Source organism: Notothenia coriiceps, unplaced genomic scaffold (assembly GCF_000735185.1).
Source record: "Notothenia coriiceps isolate Sejong01 unplaced genomic scaffold, NC01 NC01_scaffold00012568, whole genome shotgun sequence".
Taxonomy (NCBI): Eukaryota; Metazoa; Chordata; class Actinopteri; order Perciformes; family Nototheniidae; genus Notothenia; species Notothenia coriiceps.
The window spans coordinates 259,502-272,708 of record NW_011345269.1 but is presented as its reverse complement, the minus strand read 5'-3'; the positions used below and the strand labels follow the sequence as shown (position 1 = coordinate 272,708).

General features: G+C 41.0%; 2 protein-coding genes across 2 annotated transcripts in view; both read left to right on the top strand.

Annotated features, from left to right (window-relative positions):
• Positions 1-13,207, top strand: part of pde6d (phosphodiesterase 6D, cGMP-specific, rod, delta) — an 818,526-nt gene that overhangs the window by 594,629 nt on the left and 210,690 nt on the right. The gene's annotated exons all lie outside the window — the stretch shown is intronic.
• The window catches only part of LOC104947447 (ADP-ribosylation factor-binding protein GGA1-like), a 32,266-nt gene continuing 26,367 nt past the window's right edge, over positions 7,309-13,207 (top strand). The window contains exon 1 of the mRNA XM_010773456.1: positions 7,309-7,665. Coding sequence (XP_010771758.1) covers positions 7,309-7,665 — 357 coding nt within the window. The remainder of the gene's footprint in view (positions 7,666-13,207) is intronic.

The window sequence follows — 13,207 nt, the reverse complement described above, 5'->3', positions numbered from 1 at the left end:
GTTGTTCCCTTTGCTACTGGGCGAAGAAGAGATGAGGCATATTATTGGCACATGGGAAGGGTCTCTCGGTCAGAAAACATACAGATAGTTGTTTTGTGCCTTTCGAATACATGACGGATGTGTTTGCCTGGTAAGGCCCAGTCCCTGAGAATCTAATTTGGTTGCTGTCTGCCCTCTGATGATCACTCCCTGGTCACTCAGCAGCAGTCCACTGCTTTTGTGGAGGGTGTTGCATGCTTCAGATTTGTCCTGGTCGGTGATTTGCTCGTTTGACCAGAGAAAAAAACACACTCAAAATAAAATGAAGGAGGGCAACCATCACTGACTCACTGTGTGTTACGTGCCACACATGTTCCACTGTACACGGTTGTTGTTGTTTCTCAATCTTTGTGGGCTATGCCAGTAATACAGAAAACAAAAATAAATAGAATAATCAGTATGATCTCTTTGTTATTTTGTTTGGCATGTGGTTTTTTTCAACTTAAAAAAATGTTGACGATTAGGAGAAAACCAACATTTCCCCTTGGTGCATTCGATTATAGTGCTGTCTTTTCTTCTTCTTCATGTAAAACTTATGGCTTTTTTTTTTTTTACAAGAAATTCTTAAAATCAAACTAATATTAATTTTCAAGAACACAAGGCCACAATACTCTACCAAATCTTTATATTGAAAACGTCAAAGTTATTGCTGCTTGAAAGCGTAAACGCCCATAAAATTAAAACATAACTTTTTAACGTCCCTTTCCCAGGTTTGTTTATACAAAGCGTGTCAGTTGTGCTTAAGTGACCCATATTCCCAGATTTAGATTTGGGTGTGTGTGTGTGTGGTGTTGTGGTGTGGTGGTGTGTGTGTGGTGTGTGTGTGTGTGTGTGTGTGATGTGTGTGGTGTGTGTGATGTGTGTGTGTGTGTGTGTGTGTGTGTGTGCTGTGTTTGTGTGTGTGTGATGTGTGTGTGTCGTGTTGTGTGTGTGTGTGTTGTGCTGCTGTGTGTGTGTGATACTGCGCTGACGTTCGATGTGGCTGAGCAAGCAGCAAGGACACTGGTAATCCACAAGAGTCTGGAGCTGTTGTTTTAACTAACATGCCAGAAACAGAGGGATGTACTGAGGGAAGGAGGATGACGGGAGGAAAATAACCCCAGTATACCGAACATGCTTCCAAGTCCCTCTGGCGCTTAACAACTGGATCCTACCAATTATACTGACTCATGACACCAGTCTTTGCAATTATATGTATGCTGTGGATAGGCAAGCCAGACAGTGATAGAGGCAACATACTTTTTTCTGCTTATTTTGGGTCTCTCCAGATTTGTATCCAGGAGTGCATTTGCCTTTGCCCTACACATTCTGTTTTTCTGTCTGCCCTCTGTTACGTTCCACTGCATAATTGCAAGGAAGCTCCCTATCAGATCAACATCCAAGGACGGCCCTCGTAGACACAAAACATCATTACAGAAAGAAACGCATGACTTATAATGGATCACAATAAAAGAAGACAATTGATCAGATGCTGTTCTCAAAGATCCCTTGTCTGAGTTTTGATGGCAGCCTTTTTCCAACACCCCCGTGTAGGGTTATCAATCCGAAATAACAAAAATAAAAACTCAAAGATAGCACTTTCAAATACTTAATCCATTGAAATACTCAAGGATGCCCCAGATTGTATTTGAACCTTGCTAATCAAAAAAAGACAATGCGCTTGAACCTGATATTGGTATGCTCCTGAGAGCCAAGATGTCTAAATCTCTTGGTTTTCTCAAAAGATAATGAATTATTTCTTATTATATTCCAGTTGTCGACCAAAAAATGTCTTTCTGTCACATTCAGAAATATTACAAGTTGAAATTCTTATTTTTTTAAATTACAATCATAGAGTTTCAAAGATGGCCATTTGTGGAAAAGTGGACCAATAACCATAAATAACTTATGATAACAGTCTGAAATGTTTTTCTTGTTCTCGTTGTTAAACAATGATCACGCCCCACCTTAACTGTGTAGTCCAAGTGCCCATCTGAAGCGTGCAACATTCAACGTTTTCTCTAGCAAAAAAAACCCACTCTCCATGTTTATCCTTTTTTTTCTGTAAAAATCAGCACTGACTGTCAAGGTTGGCAATCATGGAGGATGCTGTTGTAGTACATTGACATCAGGCCTACTTGCATTTCTCCTTGAATTCAAGGTTACCTCTTTCGTGTCATACCGCAGCATGCTAACAAAAGCACAGAAAGACAACATATGTTGTGTAGATAAAACCGTTAATAGCGAGGCAGAAGCTTCCATTTAGCCTCTGCTATCGGTGTTCATATTGTTTTAATTGCCGTGCCAGTTTTTATGTATTTGTGGCCACCTGCAGGCTCCGTGTGTTTGGTGTTGTCGAGGCAGAGCCTCAGTCTAATTGAGCAGACATCAGACTTTGATTAATATTCGTTGATGAAGGTGCCTTGCCAGGCAGGCCGGCTGAAGATACAGAGATTGAAGAACTGCTCAAGACAACATCCAGGAACATCTTCATCCCCCGATGCCCTCCCTTGCGAGGCCTACCCCACCACACTCCTTTCTCCTGTACTCACAGGAAAGGATTCAGTGCCCCACTGGTTCACTGTTGATTACACCATTGTCTGCTCAGACTGCTGAGTCTGCTCCAAGCCTGCCACCTCTTAATATAGAATTTACCTGCAGACAGATGTGAGAAAAGACTTGCAGATAAGCTCAACTATATCTGTTCTGTGGGAACATTACCAGAATGTATTGGACGAACAGTCGCATGGAAAAGAGTTAGGCCTTTATCATGGTTTCATCATCAGCTGGTATGAGTATTGCTGTTAACCTGTTAAGCCCCAAGCCTGTTTTTCAGGTCTCAGGCTCGAATATGAGCCCTATTGTACTTTTTTGAGTTTTTCCATTTCCTGTGTTATATAGGTTTCCATATTGTACGTGATAGGCTGAGGGGCGGGACATCTTTGAGCGGATGACCAATGGGTGAAAACAGGTGCAGCACTTAGGGTTAGGGTTAGGGTTACACCCCATTGAGGCTATTAAGAGTTACCAGTTTTTCTGATTTGCATGGTTTTTGAGCAGTGGCCAAACCAAACACGTCATTCCATTTGCAATAAATCTTTGTTTTGCACTACTTATCAAAATAAAAGTCAAAATCAGAACGGATTTGTATATTGTAAATCTGGTGAGAAATATCCCGTGAAAGACATGGATTAAATCCTATATTTTTATTTTGACATAGTTATCCACTTGAGTCAAATATTCTCCCGAAGGAACACACATCACTTGATCTTCCACTATTTATTTACGAGCATCTTCTGCTTTTCCAACAATACATAAACAAATCATATTGTTTACTCAAAAGGGCCCTTGAGATGCTTCACTTCGTCTTCAAGAGGGTTCTGGGAAAACATTGTTTCATAAATGATACTTCACTGCTGATTGTGCATGTCTGAAAACACAAGAAGTGACGATGATTAATCAGCGATGTCTAGTTAGAAACAGGCCGCTTGTCTTAACTACAGTGCTTGTACAGTCTTTTCAAATAAGGAAATGTGATGCTATTACGCTTAAAAAATGCAGGACAAAAGTTTATCTCGTTTACAAATGTACCTGCGCTGTATCAAGTATGAAGGAACCATACAAAATACAGGAAACGGCTTATTTAGTGTTGGACACAAACTTAATTTGACCTCTGTGTGAGAAACCGACCCTTTAGCGGTTGGATTTTCAGGGAAAGAATCGACCACGAGAGGAGGTAGAGTTGCAAACCATGGTGACTTTATTTCAAAAACACCACAAAAGAACAGTAGCCAGCCTGTAGGTGTTCACCCCTCTCTGTACAGGTTCACCGCTCTGTCTCTTACTGAAGACTGGCTCATTTGTAGAGGTTCTTCAGATGACTTGATTGGGAGAAACCATTCACAGGCACACTTAATAAATTCACGCGTCATTATAATTATTATAAAGACGATCCATAATATCATTTACATAGCATTATTAGTTGTTTATAGCCATCTGTTAAATGAACCCAAGAACAACATTATAACTGTCCGAATAAATATAACTACATTCCCAACTAAGACGGAAACCCCTGCGCCTATCACGCCACTTGGTTCGTCCTGGAACCTTCTTTGTCAGTGTTTGTTTCCCCCAAGGACCTTTTGGCCGAACACACTGTAGCGGACACCGGACGAGACAGCATGGGTAAGTGATAGATTTAAACTTTGCTCAGTGTACACTTATACAATTAATGCAACTTAACGTCATGATATATACACACTCAAACATATTATTTGCACACAATGATTAATCTCAACCGCTGTCATTCTTACACAATCATAAACACTTTCGGCGCTCTCGCCAACTCCCCTCTCTTTTCAGGTGGAGCCAAGGACCCGACCAGCATCTGCCAGACAACATTCCAATTAATACGGTTTAATCATTTAATAAATACTACATCAATAACTAGTGCAAACTGTTCACTACTAAAGTGCTGGGTGACATTATTTCTGTTCAAAGGGAAGTTGTTTCATAAAGTGCAAACCCACATGTGCAATATTACAAGGCCCCAAAGCCGCCAGTCCATAGTAACAAAGTTAACTTCGTTACACTGTTCAAAGTTGATATTTTGTTCCTTAAAATATTAAATCTTTAAAAACATGCTGGTGTGGAGCCGATGAATGGGAGTCGGAGGCGGTGTGTTCAGTATGGAACTCCACACTTTATTTTCCATTTGTTACAGAAAAGTAGGAACATCTGCTACCTGCTACTGTCAAGCTAGAATGAATACAACAACACGGTACACTCTCTAACAGGTCCGTGGTGCAACACACAATATATACAACAGAGAATTNTACCAATTGGACACCGGGACTTTTCGAGATGTAGTTTGTCGAGATGCAGTTTTACATTTAGACTACAATGTATTACACCACAATGGTACCGTTGCGTAGGAAGCGGTATTTTGTGCTACAGCGACATTGAAGTTAACTGTTACTAGGCTAGCAGGGGCCGGGTACGGAGTTGTCGAGATGCAGTTTAGGCTGTAGAGGTGGTATACGACAAAGGTACCTTTGCGTAGGGAGCGGTTTTGTGCTACAACAGCATTACGGATACTTTTCCCAGTTTTGTCGTGGTCTGAAGTCTATTACCAATTACAGGTCGGGAGTTGTACAGACACGGTCAACACTCAAAAGGAGTTTTCGACCAACGGTACCGTTGTGTAGGGAGCGGTATTTTTTGCCTATTAACGATATTTGAGGATACTTTTAACCAGTTTTTCACGAGTTTGAAGCACGATTGTCAGGTCGGCACTTCTGTATATGCACCTGTCAAAACTCTAAAGAAGTTTTACGGCAACCGGTACCGTTGTGTTACGAGAGTGGTACTTTGGCGTGCGCAAAAGAGTATTAAGTCACTTTTACCGAGGTTTGACCGGGTCCAAACCATTGCTACCGTGCGGTAGTTGTGTAGCATTCCGCATAATAACCCCAAAGTAGGTTTACCGGCAACGGTACCACTGTCTAGTGAGTGGTAGTTCAATCCATCAAGGGTTTTCAACCGTCAAATTTTATATAGACGACGAAAAGGGTTCGGAAAAAATGAAATAAAAGAGAAGAATTATTGTGTAAGTAGACGTAGATGTAATGTAAAATATAACATTGAGGAAGTCGATGAAAGACGATTATTTTGGTAAGGTGTGATAATTGAATAAGTCGATAAAGTCCCTGTAACTCCGGATATGACAACAAATATGGGAAAAATTTGTAAAGAAAAATTATAATTCGAAGAAGAGTAAAAAAAAAGGATGAGGAAAGGAAAATTGTAAAAGTGAAAGTCACAAAGTTGTTTAATTAACCTTACGTAAACTCGACATGTTAAAAACTAAGGTTTAGTAAAGTGAAAAGACGTAAAAAGCCGATTCAAAGTCGTTGTGTGAATGAAACGAAAAACATTCGTTGATGTCTCTGGTAAAGTTTATTATTTTATAAGTCGAAAAAGCGTAAAAGCGGTTGTTTACATGTGGTCAGAATGTCGTAAGTTGTGTGTAAACAGTCGTCCTTTACCGTCCAAAAGATCAAGGTAGGCCACAAGACAAAATACACCGACAAGTAGACAAGTAACCAAACAACCCCTACCCACACCTTTGGGGTAATGTTAGAACAACGCGATATCCTTAAACTGTCCCCGAAAGGGGAAAAAAAACAGTATCAACCGCTTTTTCCATTGGCAATAGATTGTACAAGTTGGCACCGGGACATGTGAGCTGACCCTACCAACATTGTCGGGAACCTTCACGTGACATAAATTTATGTAAAAGGTTGGATCAATGACATAAAGTAATTCGTGTGAATTTTGTAATAAGTCCATCAACTGTATAACTCTTACATGATATCTGCATTGTTTTCACCCGAGTAGGAGTCACATTTACAAAAAAGATGAGATGACCCTTTGGATTTCTTCACAATGTTGACAGAGGGGAATGGTTTTCATTGGTCATGGGTCTAAGCCAGGTCTAAGTCTTAAGTTCCTTATCATAACACAAAGTAAATTAATAACATGTAATTTCACAATAGGTTTCGACCGCATTTCCACGTCGATCCACAACTTTACTGAACGATATGACCGTCCCCACGAACACGTAAAGAGGTCCACCCGCTGAATTCAGACTAACATTGTAGGGGGTGAAGTAGGTGTGAGATCAATCTGCATTATATTCTGATTTATGTACATCACCCTATTTTCATGTGTGTAAGTGGAGACTCGACAACCACGTCTCCATTAGTAATAGTCGTAGTAAACGGTAGGAGTTGGTAGTAGAGGTAGTCTAGAAGTCCGAGAGGGCGAAGTTGAGGGAACGTAAAATCATTTTAGAGTTTGAGTTTCAATGTAAGACTTATGATGCAGATATGAACCTAATTGTAGGGTTTTTCACACTGAAGTCTACTTAAGTAAAAGTTCTCTGTTGTCATCGTCACTAGTCATACTTCACATCAAGTTTATGATCGGCCCTGCGTACTACAGGTGGCAAACCTGTTAAATACGTAATACTATTCAGAGGAATCGAGAGCGACAGCGAGCGCAAGTGGGTTGTAAACATATGGAAGGTTCATTCCAACAAAGGATATCTCTCCTAACCATTCACGGAACTAGTTTGGTGGAGTTCTGAGCATGTCAGTTGGAGTTATGACATCATCGTGTTCCATGACACAGGTGTTTATGTTTGAGCTAACGACGTTATGAAACACCTGTGCTTGAGCCCAGAGATCAAAGGTTTCTGTTCCGGCTCCAGTTCCGGCTCAAGCAGCCATGGTTCCGGCTCTCGTTCCGGCCCACGCAGCCATGGTCACGGCTCCAGTTTCGGCTCCAGTACTGGCTCTTCGGACAACGCCCCCGTATCCTGTCGGCCAACTCCAGGTCCCCCGTCTCCTGTCGGCCGAATCAAGTCCCTTCTCAAGTCCCTTCTCAAGTCCCCTCTCCGTCGGTGCTCCCGCCGACTCATGTCCCTTCTTCAACGGGGGTTCCGCCTTCTCAAGTCCCGACTCAGGTCCCGATTCATGTCCCTTTTCCATTGGCGGTCCAGCCGACACCTGTTTCGTCGGGGGTCCTGCCAACTCCATGTCCTGTTTCGTTGGGGGTTCTGCTGCCAACAGCGACCCTTTAGCGGTGGGATTTTCAGGAAAATAATCGACCACGAGAGGAGGTAAAATTGCGAACCATGGTGACTTTATTCCAAAAACACAACAAGAGAACAGTATCCAGCATGTAGGTGTTCACCACTCCCTGTACATGTTCACCACTCCCCTCTGACTGAAGACTGGCTCATTTTATAGAGGTTCTTCAGAGGATTTGATTGGGAGAAACCATTCACAGGTACACTTAATAAATACATGTCATCATAATGATTATAAAGAATATCCATAATATTATTTACATGGCATTATCAATTGTCTACAGCCATCTGTTAATTGAACCCAAAACAAACATGATAACTGACCAGAATAAATATAAATACATTCCCAACTAAAACAGAAACCCCTACGCCTATCTCGCCACTTGGTTCGTCCCGGAACCTTCTTTGGTCAGTGTTTGTTTCACCCGAGGACCTTTTGGCCAAACACACTGGAGCGGACACCGGACGAGACAGCATGGGTAAGCAATGGACGTTAACTTTACACAGTGTTCACTTATACAATTAATGCAACTTAACGTCATGATATACACGCGCTCAAACATATTATTTGCACACAATGATTAATCTCAACCGCTGTCATTCTTATACAATCATAAACACTTTCGGAGCTGCCAGACGACATTCCAATTAATACGGTTTAATCATTTAATAAATACAACATCAATAACTAGTATAAATTATATAAAAATGTGCAAATATGCGATGCCAAACTGTACTGTGCAAATCACGCTAATAAAGTGCAAACTGTTCACTAAAGTGCTGAGTGACATTATTACTGTGCAAAATGAAGTTGTTATATAAAGTGCAAACCCACATGTGAAATATTACAAGGGCCCAAAGCCGTCAGTCCATAGTAAAGAAGTTACCTTCGTTACGCTCTGCCAAAAAAGTAAGAGTTAGAGTTAGGGTCATGGCCAATAATCAACTGTAGTTCTTTAAGATATTTATGTTTACTGGTATTGTTAACATGTAATTAAAGAAGAAATCCGTATTCAAACCCCATTATTAAATCCTTATGAGCAGTTATCATGGTTTGATGTAATGTTGCTCATTGCCATTCTGGTAGTCATGCTGCAAGAATAACATTATTAATTGTAATTCCTTTTAATATGACACAGCGAGCCTCTCTTTAGAAAGTGATTCCAGAGGGACTTGGCTAAGCTGTCTGTGAGCATGTATGATGATTTATGGATGTGTGTGCGGTGGTGTGCGCATTAATGCATGTGTACATATCATAGCTATCTTCATCACCCTGTGTGTGTGCACTTTACGAGTCTTATCGTATAATTAAGTGGCATTTAATAGACTGTTCTTAAACCCAGTGATGTCTCCACAAACAGGATAGGAGAGGCTTTACACTATATAATCAGTTAAATTGTCAGTGGATATTAACATTATCTGCCCTTCTCCGTAATGTGATTTCTCTATTATGTTTTAAATTTCATTAAATGGCAATATCATAGCTAGAATAATTAAGCAAAGAGATCCTGGAACACTAGGATTTGTGACAGCCGATTAAAAAAAAAAACATTTTTAAAGGGGTGTTTCCTCTTTAAAGAAAGTAAACATAACGCTGTGCCACATCGCTCTCTATGGGGAGGGAACAGCAGAGAATAGCGACGATGAAGACAGATTGTGTTTGATGGACGGATGAAAGGAGGGTAGAACAGCCGTGATGAGGACAGCTGAAGATGGAAGAAAGGTCACGGACAGACAAGAAACTGCGGCAATAATGACTGGGTGATGACAGACTGGCTGATAACAGAGATTGGAGGGAAGAAGGGATGGATGTAAGGCCGAGACAGAAATATAAGGACGGAGGAAAGGAGGTGTGAGAAGGAAGCAGAGGGAGAAAGGCAATGCATGTGAGATGAAGAGGATTAAGGGATTGCACACATCAAGGAAGGGAAGAAAGATGTGTGGGGGAAGAAGAATGAGTGATTGAAGATGGGAGGAGGCAAAAGAGGGGGACAACAGAGGAAGGGATGGCGGGCAGGAAGAGGCCTGCTGGAGCTAGATAGTAGGAGGAAAACGTGGAGGACTTGAGGATATATCTCAGGTTTAATTCTCCTTATAGGCGCCTTGAAAATGGCCCCGGAGGGACCAATCGCACAAACATTATGTGGGGAGATTCACACAGGTCGGAGCGCAGACGTCAGGCCAATGGATCATGCTTCACTAGCTCCCTCTCCGACAGAACTATAAGGAAGCATGGCAGCAGCGTTCAAGCCAATTAGAGGAGCTCTGAGCCAGTTTTTAGTGTGAGATGAAACTGAGCTCTGCCTCTGCTGGCAGATTGGTTGATGGATTGCAGACGACACACACACACACACACATCACACTCAACGTGAAGTGAGAAGGATAGTGAGTCTCCATCTGGACTGTCCGTCGCTGTCTTTCGTCTCCTTTCCTCGCTTCATCTTTTTTGCCTCTGTGCACACAGGGGTGTCTCCGTCCAAATTTGGCTGGAGCTTGGCTTCGCTCCCCGTTTAATAAAACCAAAGAGAGGAGAACTGCAGGATGGTTGGATGGGTGCGTGTGTGTGTGTGTGTGTGTGTGTGTGTGTGTGTGGGCGGGTGTGCGGGTGTGCGAGACATCATCGGGCTTTAATATGTGCTCTTCCTCTCATATCATTGCTTGTTTTAATATGAATAGCTACTTGTGGAAGGGAATGAATTCATAGCTGCACGCGGAGCACTATGAGCGTTATTGGCTGCAGCCCTGAGTGGCAGGCTCCATGTGTGCAGCTTTGCAGAGGGTATAATAATAAACCCCTGCGAGAAGTAGCAAATAATAACAACAGGTATGAAAGTACATCATATCATAACCTAGCCTCTCCGATCCACATCCTTGGAGCATTTTTGCATTCTCCTCTCAATTTTTCCGCAACCTCTGCCTCTTCTCGCTTATTCTTTTTTCATTCACCCTAACAAGCATGCATTTTCATCATGTCGACCCTCTTAAGATACCTCTCCATCCCAAGGGTGAGCACCGTGCTTATCTGCCCTCTTTCAGTCATTGTTATCTATTCTTTCTCCATTGCTCGTCCCTCTGACAACTACAAAAGGCAACATGCAGCAACTGCCTCAACTCCAATACTCCACTTTCACAGCCTAAATATATCATTCCCGGTTGGATTGTTGATGTATTTTTAAAGATTCCTGTCGCTCCAGCTGTGCTCACTGTGGTGAACATCCGCTGAAACCACCAAGATATATTCAGCTGTTTTAGATATATTACAGCTGTGTTCCTGAAATGTGAGCCAGCCCAGTATTTTCATTGACTCTTCTTGAGTATTTGCCAAATTGATAATCGATATTTTCCCTGCTTGCTGGACCACTACTGCCTAATGATTCTAAAATAACATGAGTTCTGGTTACCTTGTTCATTAACACATTTGGTGAGAAGAAAGAGTTCAGTTACATATTCTTTTCCTCCTGTCTTATAATTATACATTTTCTTTCATCAATCTGCTTTCTGCAGTACTTGAGCTGTGAAGCTAGCAGCTAGCTAACATGCTATCACGTTTGTTACGTGACAGGATAATACTTTGTGAGACCAAATCTGAAATGTGTCTTGCAACACAGCAGCTCTATTTGCAACAAGGACACATATCTAAGATTAGAAACAGGCAAACTTTAAACATAACATTACAACCACTGAAGAAAACATGTTCAAGACCCTCTCACATAAGTATTTTGAAAAGCACTAATCTGCCCATGGAGGACTCTAAACTTACCTGGAAGAGAGCATGGATGCTTTGGGTAATTTATAAAATATGGGATAGTGGTGTGCTCTGCCTCTTGTGGAAAAAATGTTGATATACAACAACAAATACCAAAAAAGTCCTGATGGATTAAGAAAAAAACAAAACAGTTTATTTGTACCTGTTTCTTAAGTCCTAAACCTGACAAAACAAATCATTTAGATAAGTGGTAGAAAATGTGTCAATAGTTTTTTTTGTTCCCATTGTTTTGTATATATTTCATTTTCTTTCAAACAAAATACTTTTGTTTATGCATTTTTTTTATTTTTGAATGTCAAGTACCTTTTAAAGCATAGCCACTGTAAGAGTTTATCAGTCATTGATCGAACAAAAAGAAAAGCAGGGATGGATTGTTTTTGTTTACCGTCTGTCATTGGCTCGAGGTGCTTTAATAATGTAAGAAAGGAAGCTGTGAACCTGAGGGCCATGCATTTTACATTTCTTCATACTTTAATTAAGGCAGTGACTTCATAGGGACACACAAAAGAGGGCTCATATCTGCACACCCACGCTAAGAAAAAAATATGCATGTATTCACACACACACACACACACACACACCTTTGACAGCATAATAATTGCGCCTACATCTCGTGAATCTGGGTCACAGGAACACAGAGTACACATCCTTTGATATGTCATTAGGATTCTAGATTTCCTCGAATGCAGCGCTATTCATGATGGAAATGTTAGGTTGGCCACGTCATACCAGGAGAATAATTTGGCAACATGTAATGGTTATTATCAGCTTGCAAAGGATTCTAGATGCAGTACAATGTTCACGTTGTACCCAAATCCCCCAGAATGCCTATTACTTTTTACAGTTTTTAATCTACATTCATTAAGAGATGCTAACAAGTGTCTTTTTATTCCAACCAACCCTCATCCAGTGTAATCAGCAGCATTTTAACCTGCACCATCAAGGTACTGATTACACACACACACACACACACACACACACACACACACACACACACACACACACACACACACACACACACACACACACACACACTCTATAGCCTATTCATCTTATCTCTTGCTTCTTTCTTCCTGTTGTAATCAAACATCTTCGTTCATAATTGAAGTAGCGGTGGCGAATAAATATGAGGGAATTGAGACAAAGTCCATCGGGTTTCATTGTTATTATGAGTCCTGAGGAATTGTGTATGTGTATGTGTGTGTGTGTTTGTGTTGGTATGTGTGTGTTTTACAATGTAGCCTCAGGACCAACTGAGGTAAAAGACTAATCAAATGCAAACTCTAAAAAAGGTTTTAACTACCTGCTCTGAGCTCTCACCCCTTAACAGTCCAACTTGCATATGAATTAGTTTTTTGATATGATGATGAGATGAGGCTAGGATCAGAAAGGAATTTATATTATTCGCGAATCAATCGCATAAACACTCATAATTGCCAATTTAATTGCTAACAGAAGAGGAGACATTTAAAAAAAAAAAAAACATTAACTCAAGTGCCTGAATTATTTCTACTTCGCCCTGTCGCATCAAATTAGTTTAATGACTTTTTCTGGTTGGAATCAATTTTATTTTAAAGTATTAAATCGTGCAGTCGCCCTATTTAATGTCATTTCTATGATGATTTGGGGTTCATTCCTGGAAATGACTGACTCTATTAGCAGGGTAGGGGGCCCATCAGCGGAAAGCTAGCCTGCCTGCAGCTGCCTGGTGAGGCTTTACACACACACACAAACAAACACACAAACACACAAACACACACACACACACA